The sequence below is a fragment of the Electrona antarctica genome (genome assembly GCF_951216825.1).
Source record: "Electrona antarctica genome assembly, chromosome: 21".
Taxonomy (NCBI): domain Eukaryota; kingdom Metazoa; phylum Chordata; class Actinopteri; order Myctophiformes; family Myctophidae; genus Electrona; species Electrona antarctica.
This window is the reverse complement of record NC_136802.1, coordinates 21,333,744-21,353,444: the sequence shown is the minus strand read 5'-3', so window position 1 is coordinate 21,353,444 and position 19,701 is coordinate 21,333,744. Positions and strand designations below refer to the sequence as shown.

Genomic DNA, 19,701 nt, shown 5'->3' with positions numbered 1-19,701 from the left:
CAGTGACCATCGGCCACAGCAACAAGAGGTCGTGACCCCGCCATGCCGTTGGTTGTTTGTTCCTTCCAGCCAAGGTCTCGCTACACCCAGAACAGGTTGTGTCAAGGTTTCAGGAAGTCAAATAAAAAATAAACAGTAGTGTACCCGAGAGTCCAGTGTGCGAGTGCCCGTAAAGGTGACAAGTTCACATCTATTGAAGTCATTTAAGCGTTCTTTCTCTGTGCGTTCGCTCCGCGTCTCCCCGATGTGCGAGCGACAACAATGGTCGAGGAAGAAGAAAGTGATGTGCGTCTGGTCCGGTCGGGGGTTCATGGTCGCACAGGACTCTGTGGGGCCATTGTTGTGCTGCTTCGTGCACAGAGTCGATAATATTCACACCCGCATTGTTTCCTACGGCGGTGGCTCTTGAAGCGGGGCCCATGCAGGGACCCCCAGGGGGGTCCCAAGAAAAAGAGGAACAGTTAAATTTCACTATTATTTCACCTTCTAGAAGTTTATCCCCAATGACAGAGAAAACGTATGAGAATGACTCGGGATGCTCGGGTGGTGCAGTGCAAAAGTAGCGCTGCGGACAATAAGCGTTCGAATCCACCGCGGTGCATCTGACCAGTGTTGATTTTGTCGACAAAAAACTAAGCTATGACGACTAAAACTAAGACTACATTATATCGATTTTTCGTAAACAAATAAAAAGTAGAGGGACTAGTGGACAAGAAATCCAGTATAAGTAAAAGACAAGTCACTTTACACTTGATTGCATGCTGAAACACAACGTGCCACGCTGTGAGCTTGTAGATCTGCTATTTTCAGCAAGTGTAAAATCAGCCATTACTACAGCAATCACGGCAACAAGGCCCGCCAAAACACATTAAACCTTGTGATTTTTAGTCGACTAAAACTAGACTAACACTAAAACATTCCATAGGTGATTAAAATGTGACTAAAACTAAATGAAAACTATTCAAGAGACTATGAATCTGCTGTCAAAATCAACACTGATCCGCACCCGTGTTCTGGGGAGGGAAGCCGGGTGGGGAGGGTGATAATAGTCACTGCACGTAATCATACGGACTGGGGGGAGGGTCACCTGTCAGCGGGGAGTGTTGGACAGGAGGCTCCTCCCGGTGGGGGCTCCTCACTGGCAGGTGAGTGAGTCAGTAGGATACATCATCAGCGACAACACACAGAAACATGTGTGGGAAGGAATTAATTGCCATGATGACTAAATTGGGGAGAAAACATGGACGACGGATAACATTTTGACAGAATCAGAATCAGTTTTATAGTCACATCACAGATTGAACCTTCCATGGAGGAATCATCCCACTGAAGCAAGGGTCTTCAACAGGGGGTCCGGCGACCCCTAGGGGGTTAGTTATTGTGTTTGTGCACGGGAAATTACTACCGACTCCTGTGCTAGAATGCTAGTGTTGTTAAAGTAGCAAAGGTTGCTAACCTAGCATTGGACAATAACTATTGTGGGGTGGGGCTTAGCGATCTTTCTATTGATTACATACATCACTTATTCATACCAAATTTAAGCCCACCAAGCACTATTTTTGTGCGTGCGTGCGTGCGTGCGTGCGTGTCCTCACCTCTTCCTCCTCATCATCCTCTACATCCAGAATCCCAGAGTCCTGTTCTGTCATTGGACTGCTGCCCTGTCCGTCATTTTCCATCCAGCCCTTCCTGCTACGGCGACCAATCATGGTCCTCGGCTGCATGGCCACGGAACTGTCCAGCGAGTGCTGGTGCTGCGCCTACAACCAGCATACGTACGCACGCACACACACACGCACACACAATTAGAGGTCAACCCATTGAGACCTGAGACCACAAATGTCTTCTAAATTATAACAAGAGTAGGTCGGGAGTGGCTTATTCATTCATTCAAGTTTGATTTATTCTCAAAATTACACTGAGTAATTAAACTCATTTTCAGTGTCGTCGAGTAATACAATATCATATAAAAAACATCACAATACATCAGAAGATCAACAAAAGGTATACATGTGATTTACATATAGGTTACAAATAGAAGCTAAGACAAATTTCAAAACGATCTAAAAACACTTACATATTGTGGGGATCTGTATGCTCACCAAGGTTTTAAAACGACTCAGGGGTACCAATGTGGTCAATGTTAAAGTAGTTTGCGGGTCATTCCATGTATTAGGGCCACAGAAGCCAAAAGCAGATCTACCAAGTTCAGAGTTAACTTTTGGGGAAATTATTGTCAGTATCAGCCGGTAACACGCGGGAGTCTATCCCCGTTACACTCTATCCCATGGGAGATGGATTGCTGAGGTGGAGCGCCACACCTACCATCAGCTCCCAGTACTTGCTGCACCAAGCCGTGCTACTCATTCACTGATATTGGGGGTGCCCGGGGTCGAACCCATGAACTTGCGGTCCAAAGGCGAGAGCTCTACCGACTGTAGCTCCTTTGAATTGACTTGACTTGACTTGTGCAGACTGCAGAGCCATGCCACAATAAAAATGAATGAATAAAAGAAACTTGTTTGAGCTGGAGGACGCAAAAGATAAACACAAATATAAACAGTTCCATTTTCGGGGGAACTTAAGTGTACCGTGATGCTCCGGGCTTTGCGGGATCGAGAGAGAAGGGTTTTGATACGTCAACCTCCCAGTTAAACAGAAACAGCAGGGATGTGGTCGGGAGTAACAGACAAACTCTATTAGAACCGAGTTACAATATCTGCCGTTTATGTCTGGGGAAGAAAGAAAACACAGTTAACATTCCAGGTTGGAATGAGACATGACAGCAAGTGCTCAATTTGTGCCAATGTTGAGATTTCTCGACATTAGGTACAGTACTAAACCCACCTGTGACAGTGTCGAGAATCTCATAATTTCTATTTATCCAGAATTAATTCTCTTATATTTACAGAGTAGTAGGTTCCCTGTCGATAGACAACGCTTGCTTCCATGGTGTGACGTCATTGAAATGATTCCGCTCCGTCCACATACATTACATACATACATTCAACATACATTACCAGTAAGAGTAAGAGCACAGGTAGGGCCGGGCCTTAATTTTCGGGCCTGTTGAGAACTCTAGTTTTTGGCGGGGAGCGGCTGCACAAATAACTTTGGGGCAGGTCATGTCACACTCAATTTTGAGCCTAGAGTTTATATGGACAGGTATCAGTCAAAAGGGAGACATCGAAGAGAGGAAGGATGGATGGGGAAGGATCAACATATGGAATGTCAGAACAGGTTCTGACATTCAATTAGCCATATACTAATATTGATCAGAGATCTCCATATTATGATATGGTCCCTGATTTACTATGATCCCTGATGATGTCATAGTGCTGTCACGAGACCTGGACACAATATATGACATGACAAATTGAGTGACAAAATTGAGTGTGACATGACGTGACAAAAACGCAAGCTTTCTTAGTTAACTGTTAACAATAAGTGCAATCGTTAGAAGCGTTTTTCTCTGAATTGAGGCTCAGATTGAGTTGATATGAGGCGAGGGACAATGTTAGGAGCTCAATAAAAAAATCAGTACGACCTTGTGGTTTATTATATCAGCACTTCCAACAAAAGAGTAGTAACTATAGTGGCCGCCCGGAAATGACTGATTATTACTTCCGGTTCACAGGGGTGAATCACCGGGCCCGTGCATTCTGTTGGCAAGGGAAACCACAGCGCCAATGATGGCATCAAAAGAGTTTTAACTGGCAGAATGATGTATTCCATATCGCTCGGTGCCACATGCCAACGGTATGTGGATCTCGGAATAATATTATGTGGCCAGCATGTGATGTCAGTCATCTATGACCGTGGTTCCCAAACTTGTCAGGTCGTGACCCAAAAGAGAGATTATATGTTTGCCCAGGAACCAAACTAGTGAAAATAGCAGATCTGAAGGCACACTGCGTCGCTGCCACTCGAGTGACTACTGTGGACTAATTCAATCCAAGGGATTGGCATGAGAAAACAAACTTTTACCATGCCTCTGCTTGGCCTACCGAACGTCCCCTTCCGTAAAGCTTGCCTCCATGGTGCCTTCCAGAGAGACACCCGCCCCAGAGCCAGAAGAGGGGCCGTCTACCTATTTATGTCAATGCTCAACCTGGGGGTCACCAAAACCTTGAGAACCCCTGTTCTAAAATGCCCCCCCCTTGGCCAGCCGGGGTGCCTGATGGAGGGGAAAGGAACTGGTTGGAATAACGTGTTCCTTCCATTGTGGGATAAAAACCCACTTCATGATCACAGTAAGCTTCGGAAATATTCTCAGTTCTCAATACACAATATGGAGAGAAATACACGAACATGTGACTACCAATCTGAAGATCGCAATGCTTCGGCAATAGTCAAATCATTGTCCTGTGGTTCGAGTAGAAAAAAAAGCCGACCACGATCCAGATTTTGACGCTGGGCCCTGGGCCGGGCGCGTGCGTGTGTGAAACGACCACGAACGCTGGAGTTTCACGGGAGAGAGCCCGCTTGGCACTCTCCGGCCGATCGAGATTGTGCCAGGGCCTCCCTACCTGCGCACCAGCCTTTCATTGAAAACGAATTACTAGGTGCGTCAGTCACTTTCCGTGAGAAAAGCCCTTAACGTCACCCTAAAAAAACAAAACAATGGAACACAAAAAAAACGCTCTCACACACGAGACAAAACCATTGCTGGCTGTGCTTTAGTCTGTAGCTCTGGAGAGCTTTAAGCCCTGCGTTCCCACGGCCGGCACTACCACACACGCACACCTCAAGACTTGCCGGAGTGGGGAAAAACGGTTCTTTGGCAGATAGAAGCGGCCGGTGCGCTCTGCCAACGACGCCCAGGTCGGCGGTCGGGCACGTTTCAACTCCGCCGTCTCCCTTACGGACGCCCGCGGCGCTTCCTGTGTACGGGCCGAGCAGGCACGTAATGGGACGCCCAAAAGCCCGCGGACGGACGTCACCCATGTGTCAAAGTGTTGATGTTGCTCCTTCTACCTAGGCTGAGAAAGGTCATGAGGAGAACTGCTGTGCACACGGGCGTGCGTGCGCCCGGAAGAACACAATATTAGCGAGGCAGTAGAATACAATGCCATCTTTGATCTGCTGCCCAAACAAACATGCGCACACACACACCTAAATAATGAGTCATATAGAACAATAACAATAGACACCATGGACTCTCACACTCACACACACACACACACACACACACACACACACACACACACACACACACACACACACACACACACACACACACACACACACACACACACACACACACACACACACACACACACACACACACACACACACACAAAAAGGCATTATAAAACCATCAACGCAATCTGATTTCAGATTCTTATTAATCTCTCCCCAACCACTTGGAAGAGAAGATACGGGTGTGAAGCGCATAGTGCATTAGCCTCATAATCATAATGTCAAGATAGTTCAAATCCATCTGGAGGCCTGGGTTACATCATGCTTGTTAATTTAATCTCTCTCTCTCTCTCTCTCTCTCTCTCTCTCTCTCTCTCTCTCTCTTTGTTTGGTGAAAAAAAAAGATCTTTAAGGGTCAAAAATGGGATTTCCTGTGTTTCGCATTGTTTTGCACTCAGAGGGCTGGTAAAACACTGTGAAAGCGTGAAATATTTACTTGCATTTCAGCTACCCCAAAAGATCGTCCATTTGTGTTTCCTTTTTACAAGCCATTAATTGTATTGTTGTCCTTGAATTTTCCGTGAGCTTGTGAAGCCACTCTTTCTTCTGAATATCCGGCAATTTTCGCCTAATGTTTGCCTATCATGACATCCTCAGAATAGTGTCTCAGCATTGGGTTTGTGTGGTTAATAGAACTGGCCGTAGGAACGCCTGTGCAACTTGAAACTCAATTAAAGCTGAAGGGAAAATTGGAGCCATCTAATGTTGGCATAAAATGAGCAGTAAATGAGACATTAAGAGTAAATGTGTTTTTTATCTAATTGTTGCTAGCCTAGCTGCTCTTGCCCACGGAGGAGTGTTGTCAAGGAGAGAATGTGTGTGTTTTTTGGTACCTAAATCTTGCCGGTTTGTGGCAGAAGATGTGTGTGTGTGCGTGTGAATTACATGTTATATCATAAGTGAAGTCATGAGGATATCTTCTATCTGTGAATGCACCAAGTCTCTGTGCGTAGATACGTATGTGTGTACGTACGTCTGTAATCCACGTAACTCGAAAACCGTTCGCCCCACCGACTTCAAATTCGACACATGCGTTCCACACCCCCACAGGGAGGGCAGTGCCCGGTGTCGAATAACCAGCTCTGGACCGGGCTCTGGACCTGATCACCCCTATATCTCCATATATGGAGCTGGCCTGTTCTGACATCACAATGTTGTTCTGACATCTGCATACTCCACATTTGGGCATGCCTGACAAAGAACTCCATATATGGGCATAAACGGGACACAGACACAATCGATTGATTGATCATTAATTAAAACACCTTAGAAGCCCGGAACTATTTAATCCATTTCATCCAGGGTGCCCATCATTTGTAGCGCACGGACCACTTTTACCGGCGCACCGGAAGCTGGTGTGCATGTCTGTGTAGCAGCTAACAATAGCCACACCACGATCGAGTCGATCGACAACAACGGGAGGTAATAATAAATCTATCGCGACTAGCGACTGGACCGCTGAGCGCCGTCTAACACAGGATCTTTTTTCAGAATTAGACGGGATGATTTAGATCGGGAGTTATGATCGTTTTAAGATTTTCGTTTTCGTCAGCTTAACAGGCAGGGGAGATTTATTATGACGTGTCACTTTTTGACACGTCATCGGATCGGGCAACAAGCGCTCCAAGACTCTAGAGCGATGCGAACGGTTTTGTTTTCATTAATCTCCGTCTTGTTTATCAATCTCCGTGTTGGGCACTTGACCGTGACCTTGAACTTGGACGGAGAACTCCGACTTGGACACTTAAGGTGTTAACATAAACATGCTCTGGAATTCTTAAATGTTTTTTTTTGCGGCTTTCGCCTTTTTATTTCATATTTTTATAGAGGGACAGACAGTAGGCTGACAGGAAATGGGGGAGAGAGATGGGGGAGTGACATGCAGTAATGGCCGTCGGGATCGGGAGTCGAACCTGCGGCACACTGCCAGATTTGGACTACCGGCCAAGGTGCCTGGAGCAAATGTTTTATCCCACAATTTTTTAACCCATTTTTTCACCCAGTGTCAATTATCTAATGTAATCCTGGGCGCTACACTTCCTCTGCCAACCTGGGGGGGCAGCGGACTGACCTCATGCTTCCTTCTATGCATGAGGAGTCCAAGCTGCTTCTTTTCACCTGACAGGGGAGTGTTTCCTCGGCCGGACGTAGCGCGTGGAAGGAACACGTTATTCCAACCAGTTCCTTTCTCCTCTATCAGGAGGCTGGCCAGGGGGAGGTAGTTTAGAGACCAGGATTATGGCATGTTTTTGTGAGGGTACCTACCCTAGGGGACACGGGGAGAACATGCAAACTCCACACAGAAAGGCCCTTCCGCCAACCCCGCCTCGGGTATGGGCACTACGGATGTAAGCTTTTTCTACCATGCGAGTAAAAAAATATATATACTGTATATTAAAAAATATTATTTTTAAAGCTGGATTAATGATCTTTAATAAAAAATATAATTTTGGCGGGTCCTTGACATGAAAAAGTTTGAGAACCACTGATAGATAACACATCGTTTTCAGAAAACCGATTTAGAAGACATGTTGTAGACTCGGCCTCAGGTACTAACGAGGCGGAGCGAGAGACATTAGATTGAAGTGGTGAGAAACAGCCAGCCAGTCTGAAGTGTCATCACCACAGATGGGTCAGCGTGTCCGACCGCAGGACATCTGCAGCTCCTTTGTGTCGCTGAGCGTGGTTTCCAACGTGTGCACGCAAGAGAACGACTAGGACAAAAAGACGACGACAACAAAGAGATTATAACTACTAGATGAGAGCGCATTTCTTTCATTCTTTTGTGCGATGTTGTTTTGACCGTCGAACTTTGACGTCAGCTCGTACGTCAACCGTTACGTCAAATAGTTCAAACCAAGTGTTTCAACTTATCCCACCGTCAGTCCTCGAACAGCCTCAATAAGTGTGCTTGTGTGTGCGTGTGCGGGTGTGTGTGTGTATGTATGCGTGTGTGGTTGTGTGTGTGTGCGTGCGTGCGTGCGCGGTAGGAGTCTTCTGAGATTCCTTTGAGCCATTTGTGAAGAGGTACCCCCCACCAACCCACCCACCCACCCACACCCACACACACAATCAATTAATTCCCAAAACTCTCATCATGCACTAACAAGTCCTGTCGCAGGTAGGAACCTTTTTGTCCCCAGGCCTTTGTTTCCCCTGTGGGAGTGGGGTTCGGCGCGACACTGACAGGAGGTCAAGTGGAAGCTATAGTGCGTCAGAGGCCGGGGTGAGGACGCTGGGAAAAGAGGTAAGAAAAACAGACCGTGCATTCTTTTTCAAAAACTCAAATAGCGAAGACAAGGAGGGACAGAATAATAGCGTTATAGGAGAAAGGGAGCAGCGGGGTGACAGGAGAGCAGAGGAGGGGTTAACAAAAGACATACAGAATTGGAGCAGAAATGAACGAGAGAAAAGAAGATAAAGGGAATGACACCCAGAGGTGGAAATATAAAGATACTGAAGTACTGTTACTTGACTACATTTCTTCCAATATTCCCAATTTTCAATACCTTTATTCGTACTCCACTATACATCTCAGGGGCAAATATTGCACTTTTTAGTTCACTACAAGTTACTGTGCATTTGAATCCTTTTATTCTTACTAGACACATTAACCATTTAAGGCCAATACGTTGACTATTCACAGCACTCCATCTTTAACGTTGTTACAGGGTGCCGGCTACAGGCACAACCAGAAGACCACTCCATCTTTAACGTTGTTACAGGGTGCCGGCTACAGGCACAACCAGAAGACCACTCCATCTTTAACGTTGTTACAGGGTGCCGGCTACGGGCACAACCAGAAGACCACTCCATCTTTAACGTTGTTACAGGGTGCCGGCTACGGGCACAACCAGAAGACCACTCCATCTTTAACGTTGTTACAGGGTGCCGGCTACGGGCACAACCAGAAGACCACTCCATCTTTAACGTTGTTACAGGGTGCCGGCTACGGGCACAACCAGAAGACCACTCCATCTTTAACGTTGTTACAGGGTGCCGGCTACGGGCACAACCAGAAGACCACTCCATCTTTAACGTTGTTACAGGGTGCCGGCTACAGGCACAACCAGAAGACCACTCCATCTTTAACGTTGTTACAGGGTGCCGGCTACAGGCACAACCAGAAGACCACTCCATCTTTAACGTTGTTACAGGGTGCCGGCTACGGGCACAACCAGAAGACCACTCCATCTTTAACGTTGTTACAGGGTGCCGGCTACGGGCACAACCAGAAGAAAAAAGGAAATGAGGATAAACAGGAAGGAGATTCTACAAACTGTTCAGCCCTTAAACAACTGTGCCTCTCTCTCTCTGGTTATTCAGTGTTTCTCTCTCTCTCTCTCTCTCTAGTTATTCAATGTTTCTCTCTCTCTGGTTATTCAATGTTTCTCTCTCTCTGGTTATTCAGTGTTTCTCGGGCTCTCTCGCTCTCTCTGGTTATTCAATGTTTCTCTCTCTCTGGTTATTCAGTGATTCTTGGTCTCTCTCTCTCTGCGTATTCAGTGTTTCCACTGCGGCGCTGCCGCATCGCTGTGCCGCGCTAAATATGCGCGGCACAAATATGGGCTCAGCCCACTTCAAGGGGATCCGTCCCGTCCCTCTGTGTAGCTGCGGTGCGAGGCCGACGACTGACGAAAATCACAAGTGAAAAGAGCAAAGCTGTGGCGCTCAGCGCGCTGACAGTTACCGTCCGTCTGTCTCCGCTGACAGACGCACGCTTTCTGTTGTGGTGAAATCGCGCTGACGCGCGCAAAAGAATAATGTCCTCCTCCTAATCGCTTTTTGGGGGGGTTGTTGTTTTTTTATTCTTTTTTAATCAAAAAGGAGTGAGAGAGATTTGTCAAGGCTATGCGCCGAGAGTCGGTGCAATGTTTGCGGTCGAAGCGGGGCGGCCGAGCTCCGGTGCCAAGTGACTGACTGTGTGAGAAACAATTCAAGCTACAGTAGAGGCGGCCTTTTTTCCACTACAGTATGCAAAAGAAGTGAAGGCGTGTGCACACTGTGGCGTTTTGTGCTTTTGTATGCCGTAGCCGACCTGAGCGAACGTAGTGTACGGCGTTCCGCGTTTTGGGCTAGCCGCTAGCAAAATATAACGCAATGTGTGACTTAAAAGGACATCATCGTTGTGTTTTTGTGCTCATACATAATGCATGCAGGTGGATACAGCTGCAGGGTGCTGTTCAATTATAGAATAGTTTTAAATCCACTTCAATAATTATCTTTATTTAACCTAAAGTTAAATGTTATTTTTAGGGCCGGGACTTTAACGCGTTAATTGAGATTAATTAACGCGTTAAAAAAATTAACGCATTTAATCGCACCTTTTTTTTCACGGCGGAACGTTTCTCACTGGGCGCATTTCTAGGCTCATTAGGCTGCTGCACTCCTTGCACGGCTTGCAGGGGGAGGAGCAGCAGCAGTCCACTCCACTCTACACTACAGCTCCGTCAGACAACAACTTACAACACCCAAACGTTTGCTCCGTGGATGGGACATTTAGATTTAAAAGCTATCGGATGGACGCGTGGATAGCAGCATGGTTGTGTGCAATGTCAGAGGGAAATGATCCATAAGCCATATGACCAATGTTAGCTTACATGCTAGCTCTGGTCCATAGCCAGAGCTAGCTTCCATGCTAGCTGCTTCAGCTTAGCATGTCTCGCAGAGTAGAAGCTTGCACGCCTTGCAGAGGCTCACGGAGATTTCACCACAGCACGAAGCTGTCAAGCTGTCCTCGATGCGAAACATACTGAAGCAGCAAGTGTGAAAGTCCGTGGTCAGACAATGGTCTGCCCCAACCCCATGTGAAATGCACTCCCCAGCTAGTTCATTCCACCGTTTTTTATTTTGTTCCTTTGTCTAAGTGTTTACCCCCTAATAAAGTTGTTTTTATTTTTTTTGTAAAGCACATTTGAGTATTCATAGACACTTTATATAGGCACTTGCTGCACTTGTTTATCTGTTGGAGAAAAATAAGTTGTATTGCTTAAAGGGGAATACCCCTCATTTTCAACATTTTTTATGGAGTTGTGTGGAAAACTGGAAATAATAAAAAGTCACCCCATTTTGTGTTGCCTAGAACTGGAGGTCTGACAAAAAACAGTAACACTATGAAGTACAGCTTTGTGATGTCACTGAGATGTACTTGTTACTGTTACTGATTTTTTTCAGACCTCCAGTTCTAGGCAACACAGAATGGGGTGACTTTTTTATTATTTCCACACAACAGCTCTAAGGTATATTAATGACAGTAAAATGTTGAAAATGAGTGGTATCCTGTAGTCACTATTCATTGATTCACTGGGATACCAAAAAACATTTGAAAAAAAAGGTTTATCACTGTTCTCGGGTTGAATATTGATATGCGATTAAAATGCGATTAATCGAGATTAATTAATCACAAAGCTTCTAATTAATTAGATTAAAATTTTTAATCGAGTCCCAGCTCTAGTTATTTTCATATATTTGTTTAATAATATGCTTAATTTTAGTTAGGGCTCTACTTGGAATAGTAGCTGCTGTGGGTTAACAGATCTTTGACAGGCTTTTTGATTTCAGATTTAACATTGAAATGACTATATCTGCATCAAAATCTTTTTTATGAAATAAAAAAAAGCATTAAGAAGTGGCCTTATCCTACTTGCGGCATTCTATAGGACAGTGGTTCTATAAGACAGTGGTTCTATAGGACAGTGGTTCTATAGGACAGTGGTTCTCATAGTAGGGCCCTCAGGGTTCCAAATGGACCCTTACAGGTCTGTAACTCAGAGTGTACACATGGAACCAAATGGACCCTTTACAGCTCTGTAACTGAGTGTACAAATGGAACCAAATGGACCCTTACAGGTCTGTAACTCTGAGTGTACAAATGGAACCAAATGGACCCTTACAGGTCTGTAACTCTGAGTGTACAAATGGAACCAAATGGACCCTTACAGTACATGTCTGTAACTCTGAGAGTGTACACATGGAACCAAATGGACCCGTACAGGTCTAACTTTGAGAGTGTACTCGTAAAACCAAATGGACCCTAACATGTCTGTAACTCTGAGTGTACAAATGGAACCAAATGGACCCTTACAGTACATGTCTGTAACTCTGAGAGTGTACACATGGAACCAAATGGACCCGTACAGGTCTGTAACTCTGAGAGTGTACACATGGAACCAAATGGACCCGTACAGGTCTGTAACTCTGAGAGTGTACAGATGGAACCAAATGGACCCGTACAGGTCTGTAACTCTGAGAGTGTACACATGGAACCAAATGGACCCGTACAGGTCTGTAACTCTGAGAGTGTACAGATGGAACCAAATGGACCCGTACAGGTCTGTAACTCTGAGAGTGTACACATGGAACCAAATGGACCCGTACAGGTCTGTAACTCTGAGAGTGTACACATGGAACCAAATGGACCCTGGATCCACTTGTGCACTCTCAGAGTTATGGAGGTCTTGACTTAAACATTTAACAGTTTGAGAACCACAGCTACAAGACACTGTCATGAGCATTTTATAGATGGTAGATTTGGTACAGATTTCTTTCCACTAACAATATTAGGTCATTTCTTCAGTGTCGATTATGAACCATGAAGTTATATATATATATATATTTATGTATTGTATTTTTTTGGGGGGGTGGGGCGGGAGGTGAAACGTAACTCTGAAGTTAAGTACAAAGTGGTATGGTTGACTTTTTGGCATTCACACAGTGAGGCCAGACATAATGCTATTCTATAGCACTGAACTGTGGAGCACCATTTGGCACAGCCATGCACACTGACTGACAAGCGCTTACGCACGCACACACGCGCACACACACAGATCTATTTTGGTTTATCCTTGTGATGGTTCAATACACCGAACCAGCAGGAGCGCTCCGCCACCCTCAGTGTGTGTGTGTGTGTGTGTGTGTGTGTGTTCAGTAACTAGATACAGGTAATCAATCTTCTTCCACTTCACAGACCGAGGAACCTGTTTCCTATTAGTGTGTGTGTGTGTGTGTGTGTGTGTGTGTGTGTGTGTGTGTGTGTGTGTGTGTGTGTGTGTGTGTGTGTGTGTGTGTGTGTGTGTGTGTGTGTGTAACAGGGGAACTCCTGAAATCGCAGCAGAAGCCCTGATCCCGTCTCCTACCGAACGCCGAGAGGCAGGGAGAGAGACGGAGGGCCAAATGAAGACTGCAGGGAGGGGGAAGAACGGAGGGATGGAGCATGAGGAAGAACAGATGGAGAGAGAGAGATAGAATGAGAGAGACACACACACACACACACACACACACACACACACACACACACACACACACACACACACACACACACACACACACACACACACACACACACACACACACACACACACACACACACACACACACACACACACACACACACACACACACACACACACACTAATGTGTGTACGTATAGCTGTTTATATGTGTTGATGGCATGTATTAATGTGTAATATTTGATGCTCTGTTGATTAATTGAACACACAAGACCACAATGGAAGCAAGTCCCCAGGACTTTGCTTGTGTTCCTTTTAACCCTTTTTATTAGGGATGCAGGATAAATCGGTAACATCATCGGAATGGGCCATATGGACCATAACAATGCCATATCCGTATCGGATTGGTCTCAAAATAATCACGCTTTATATTTCATCGGTTTTCACCAGTAAAAAATTATAATATATGAAAAATGTTTTATTTTTCAATGAAAAATGTTTTATTTTCAATAAAAAAAGTAAAAAGTGTCTAGTACCTCTAGTCTAGAACAAAAGCCAAATCAAATATGATGTAAAATCTTAAGTAAAAATAAACTTCATATTTTTCTACATTCATCTCATTCCGCAGTCATTCAGTTCTGGAAACAGACACTTGGAAAAATAGTATAGGCTATTTATTGATTGATTGAATAATATTCAAACAAGCCTAGGCCCATATAGGGGCTTGGCCCAAAGCCTGTTCATATATTATATTAACAGGCTTTGGGCCAAGCCCCTATATGGGCCTAGGCTTGTTTCCATTGGTCCTCTTTATGTAAAAACATCAATACACATGATTGGCAGAGAATTAGTTAAAATAGGGTTTGAATTGTATAGGAAGGGGGCGTGTCTGATAAAATGAATATCAAATATTTAATACTGAATCAAACAACTTAACCCATTTTGGGGCGGGAACCCCTTTTGGTGTTAGCATTATGTTATGCTTTAGCTATTGAAAAATAGCAGATCTACAAGCTCATAGCGCACCACTGAGTGGCGCGCTACGAGCTTGTAGGTCTGCTATTTTTGAAAAATCGAAGAACGACAAACATAGCCTTTTCAGAAAACTGTCAGGATGTAGAAGACATGTTTAGAATCTGATCTCAGGTAAAAATGGGTTAAAAACTGTCCGTGGTGTTCACGACAGCCTGAGTAGACGATATAATGAGCCATTTCTTTATTTCTATTTGAAGGAAATATCCCTTCAACCTCTTGAGCCCCAATCCCCCGCCGGCGGGGGCAGAGGCTGTCCACCTCATGAACAGCTCTCAGCGGGTAAATGGGGCTGGTCAAGGTCTTAGGTTCCAACTCCGATATTTTTGATTTTCCCTCCTGGACCCCACTGGGGTTTAAGAGGTTAAAGGTGGATGCACACTGGACGCATTTTTCGGAAAACTGACGGAAAAACGCAGCTAAAAATCCGAAAACGTGTCCAGTGTGCAGGGACCTTAAGGCCTCATTGATAGAGAAATGTGTTTATTGTATAGATGTTTCATTTATTTTGGGGGGAAATAATCAGTAATTCTTCTGAATTTGTTTTAGAGAAGGGAGAGAGATACTCTCTCTCTCTCTCTCTCTCCGTATTGTTGGGTGTGTGGCATCAGACAATGGGTCCATTATGTTCTCCTCTACTCTACTCTCCTCCCTTCCTTCTATCCATCCCTGCCCTGCCATCCTCTGCCTCTCTCTCTCTCTCTCTCTCTCTCATAATATGTGTAGTACAGAGGGCAGAGAACAGACCACGTACAACTAATTTAGACCAGAGGACTACACAGACATTATGTCTGTGTGTGAGAAAGAGATGGAGGCGCAGAGAGAGAGAGAGAGAGAGAGAGAGAGTGTCTTCCTATTGGCTGTTTTAACTTTGCTATTACTTTGCTTCGCAGCATGCCACAGTCTCGAAACTTCGTCTGTGGACGCAGGCCATCAATAGGCACGAGCTGTAATTGCTGAAGCCCCGCCCCCTCCGTCTTCCTATAGATTGGGCTTTTAAACAGCCATAACTCCAGTTCCCAGCATGCTATAGGTCTCAAACTTGGTGGGTGGTCCCACCATAGAGTGATAAAGGATAGAGTGTCGACCAGGAAGTAGTCGTAGTGACCGAAACGTTTTGTACCGGGTTTCTGGGTACCAGGAATCCAACAGGTTTCTGGGTACCAGGAATCCAACCGGTTTCTGGGTACCAGGAATCCAACCGGTTTCTGGGTACCAGGAATCCAACAGGTTTCTGGGTACCAGGAATCCAACAGGTTTCTGGGTACCAGCAATCCAACAGGTTTCTGGTACCAGCAATCCAACAGGTTTATGGTACCAGGAATCCAACAGGTTTCTGGGTACCAGGAATCCAACCGGTTTCTGGGTACCAGGAATCCAACAGGTTCATGGGTACCAGGAATCCAACAGGTTTCTGGTACCAGCAATCCAACAGGTTTCTGGTACCAGGAATCCAACAGTTTCTGGGTACCAGGAATCAAAAAGGTTTCTGGGTACCAGGAATCCAATATGTTTCTGGGTACCAGGAATCCACCAGGTTTTTGTGTACCAGGAATCCACCAGGTTTTTGGGTACCAGGAATCCAACAGGTTTGCGGTACCAGGAATCCAACAGGTTTATGGTACCAGCAATCCAAGAGGTTTCTGGTACCAGCAATCCAACAGGTTTATGGTACCAGCAATCCAACAGGTTTATGGTACCAGCAATCCAACAGGTTTATGGTACCAGCAATCCAACAGGTTTATGGTACCAGGAATCCAACAGGTTTCTGGTACCAGGAATCCAACATGTTTCTGGTACCAGGAATCCAACAGGATTACGGGTACCAGGAATCCAACAGGTTTATGGCACCTCTAGCTGACTGGATTCATACAGCATTAATGGTGGGCAGGAAGATCATCGTTAAAGAATGGAAGTCTGAGGATTTGCCTCCAGCACATGTATGGTTCACTCAGCTTGGCATTGTTAGCCTGGCTAATAAGCCAGACTAATATCACACAACACTGTCGCGGTATATCAGTCTGGGCTGGCTCCACTTGGATTTCATTTCCCGGGGAACATTTTCTCTTTGACGCAATTGGTCAGAGCTACTGTCAGTCAAAAGTCTCAAGCATTGAACGTCACTGTACCAAAGCCCGCCTATATTGCATACCGTGTCCCGATTGGTCCGACCTGTTCTCTGCTGTAGGAAAGAGGCGTGCTACTGAGCCTCGCCAGACCGTAATCCGCTGGTAGGCAACTTTTTTTTGCCAACGGCTGATTCGGTCTGGTTTATTAACCAGGCTATGGCAAGTTATCTTTTAAGATGAATAATCAGTTAGATAAATATGATTTGAAGTGGAACATGTTCCTCGGTAATGTTGCAGGCCCTTTAGGCCTGATGTGATCCATGGTCAGGCCCTTTAGGCCTGATGTGATCCATGGTCAGGCCCTTTAGGCCTGATGTGATCCATGGCCAGGCCCTTTAGGCCTGATGTGATCCATGGCCAGGCCCTTTAGGCCTGATGTGATCCATGGTCAGGCCCTTTAGGCCTGATGTGATCCATGGTCAGGCCCTTTAGGCTTGATGTGATCCATGGTCAGGCCCTTTAGGCTTGATGTGATCCATGGTCAGGCCCTTTAGGCCTGATGTGATCCATGGTCAGGCCCTTTAGGCCTGATGTGATCCATGGTCAGGCCCTTTAGGCTTGATGTGATCCATGGCCAGGCCCTTTAGGCCTGATGTGATCCATGGTCAGGCCCTTTAGGCCTGATGTGATCCATGGTCAGGCCCTTTAGGCTTGATGTGATCCATGGTCAGGCCCTTTAGGCCTGATGTGATCCATGGTCAGGCCCTTTAGGCCTGATGTGATCCATGGTCAGGCCCTTTAGGCCTGATGTGATCCATGGTCAGGCCCTTTAGGCCTGATGTGATCCACGGTCAGGCCCTTTAGGCTTGATGTGATCCATGGTCAGGCCCTTTAGGCCTGATGTGATCCATGGTCAGGCCCTTTAGGCCTGATGTGATCCATGGTCAGGCCCTTTAGGCTTGATGTGATCCATGGTCAGGCCCTTTAGGCCTGATGTGATCCATGGTCAGGCCCTTTAGGCCTGATGTGATCCATGGCCAGGCCCTTTTGATTGTTCATTGTTTTAACATACATACGATACGGTTGATGATGCTGCGTTATTGGTCGTGTAAACTATTTTTATTTTTTAATGTTTTTTTTTTGTATATATATAATCTCGTCTATCCTTGTTTTAGATTATGTTTCGGTGCTCATACACAATGTCCATGCATACTTGTGTTGGCTAATCTCAATGTGACGTCGTGGAATCTACAGGTGAGGGGACTTAGGCTCAATAGGTCCACTGGCAGAGCCTGACCAGAGCCTTTTGTGGCGGTTCTGGACAACCGTGTATCTGACCGACACACTGGGCACTGCACTCCTTGTGGGGGTGTGGAACGTGTGTCATTTGAAGTCGGTGGGGTGAACGGTTCTCGAGTCATGTGGATTACAGACGTACGTGTGGTACGTGGTACGACGTGGTGCATATATATTAGGATGCTGCCGTCTGAGGAACCAGACCAAAAGATTTACATTACATTCATGCACTTACTCCTATGTACAGTACATAAGATGTAACAATAAAGAAAGTGTTGTGAGTGTGTGTGTGTGTATGAGAGAGAGAGAGAGAGAGAGAGAGAGAGAGAGAAAGAGACAGAGAGGGAAATGGTGATAGTGAAAGAGGGATTAAATGAGAAGAAGAATTGACATAATCCGGTGGAAAGATGATAGGAGTGGATGAAGACTGCAGGGCTGAAAGACTGGGAATGCGCGCGCGCGCGCACACGCACGCACGCACGCACGCACGCACGCACGCGCGCCCAGCCCTCGCGCGGTGCAGGGTTCAGCTCCTAACAGCAGTATCAGCTATCAGTAGAACGTCCACACACTAGTGATTAGTGGTTTGGGGGAGCCAGCGGTCTAGCTTCTGCCCCCCCCGAGACTGCAGCTGGATTATGGAGTATATGGCACGGACGGGGAACCCCCGGTGGGTCAGCGAGGGGTCTTGGCGAGGGGTACAGCCGTCCCTCCACCCGCCCCGCAGACAGAACCAACGCCGAAATGTATTCATGTGATTAGGTGTGGATTACAGCTGCACGCTGCGATGCACCATACACCGCCCTTCCTGCACCGCTGGAGAGGCTCTGCAGGCACGCAGCAGTGCTGGAAACACTACTCTGGTGTTTTACTTACAAGTACAAGTATCAATACTGCTGTATTTTTTTACTTGTACTCCGTTACAAGTAAAAGTCCGGAATTACAAATGTACTTGAGCAAAAAGTATTGGACGGTATCAAAATGTACTTAAAAGTACCAAATGTAAAAGTAGGCCTACTCATTATGCAGAATGTCCCGTTTCACATGTTTTATGTATAAATGTATAAAAAAGTAGATCGGCTAATTTCAAATGGCCAAAATGTATATAGGGCTGAAGTGGGTAATGTATACGTTTTGTATGAAATACCCGTTGTCATAGCCCTCGTTTTAACCTTCTGTGTCCCTTTTGTGCCCATATATGGAGATCTCTTTATCCGTCTGTCTGCCTGTCTGAAGAGTGCTGACCGGTGGACTGGTTAAGTAATCAAATGGTAGGTGTGGGGTTGCCATGCAATCAATTGGCTGAGGCAGAGGCTGGGAAATTGTAAAGGTGAGGGGACTTAGATAGGCTCATTAGGTCCACTGGCAGAGCCTGACCAGAGCCTTTTGTGGTGGTTCTGGACAACGGTGTATGCCACCGACTCAAGGCCGGGCACTGCACTCCCTGTGGTGGTGTGGAACGTGTGCGTCACATTTGCAGTCGGTGGGGCGAACGGTTCTCGAGTTACGTGGATTACAGACGTACGTACATACATAGAGAAGTAGCGCATTTATAGTAGGATAATCCAAATCTACAAAGTAACTAGTAGTAACTAAAGCTGTCAAATAAATGTAAGAGTAAAAGTATTGGATATTGGAAATACTCAAGAAGGTACAAATACCTCAAAATTGTACTTAAGTACAGTACTTAAGTAAATGTACTTAGTTACATTACATGACTGCAAAAGACCCTCAGTGCACTGCTGGAGAGGCTACAGGCACGCAGCAAAACACCATCTGAGTTCCTTGACCTGTGAGAGACCCTCGAGGGAGCCGTTTTTGACACTCCCATCAAAGGGCCGTCACGATTACTATTTTAAGTTGATGATTGATTG

General features: G+C 45.8%; 1 protein-coding gene across 3 annotated transcripts in view; it reads right to left on the bottom strand.

Annotated features, from left to right (window-relative positions):
- Positions 1 to 19,701, bottom strand: part of exoc6b (exocyst complex component 6B) — a 142,726-nt gene that overhangs the window by 92,229 nt on the left and 30,796 nt on the right. For all 3 annotated transcript variants that reach the window (XM_079491205.1, XM_079491206.1, XM_079491207.1), the window contains exon 7: positions 1,596 to 1,760. In XM_079491205.1, the coding sequence (XP_079347331.1) occupies positions 1,596 to 1,760 (165 nt within the window). The remainder of the gene's footprint in view (positions 1 to 1,595; positions 1,761 to 19,701) is intronic.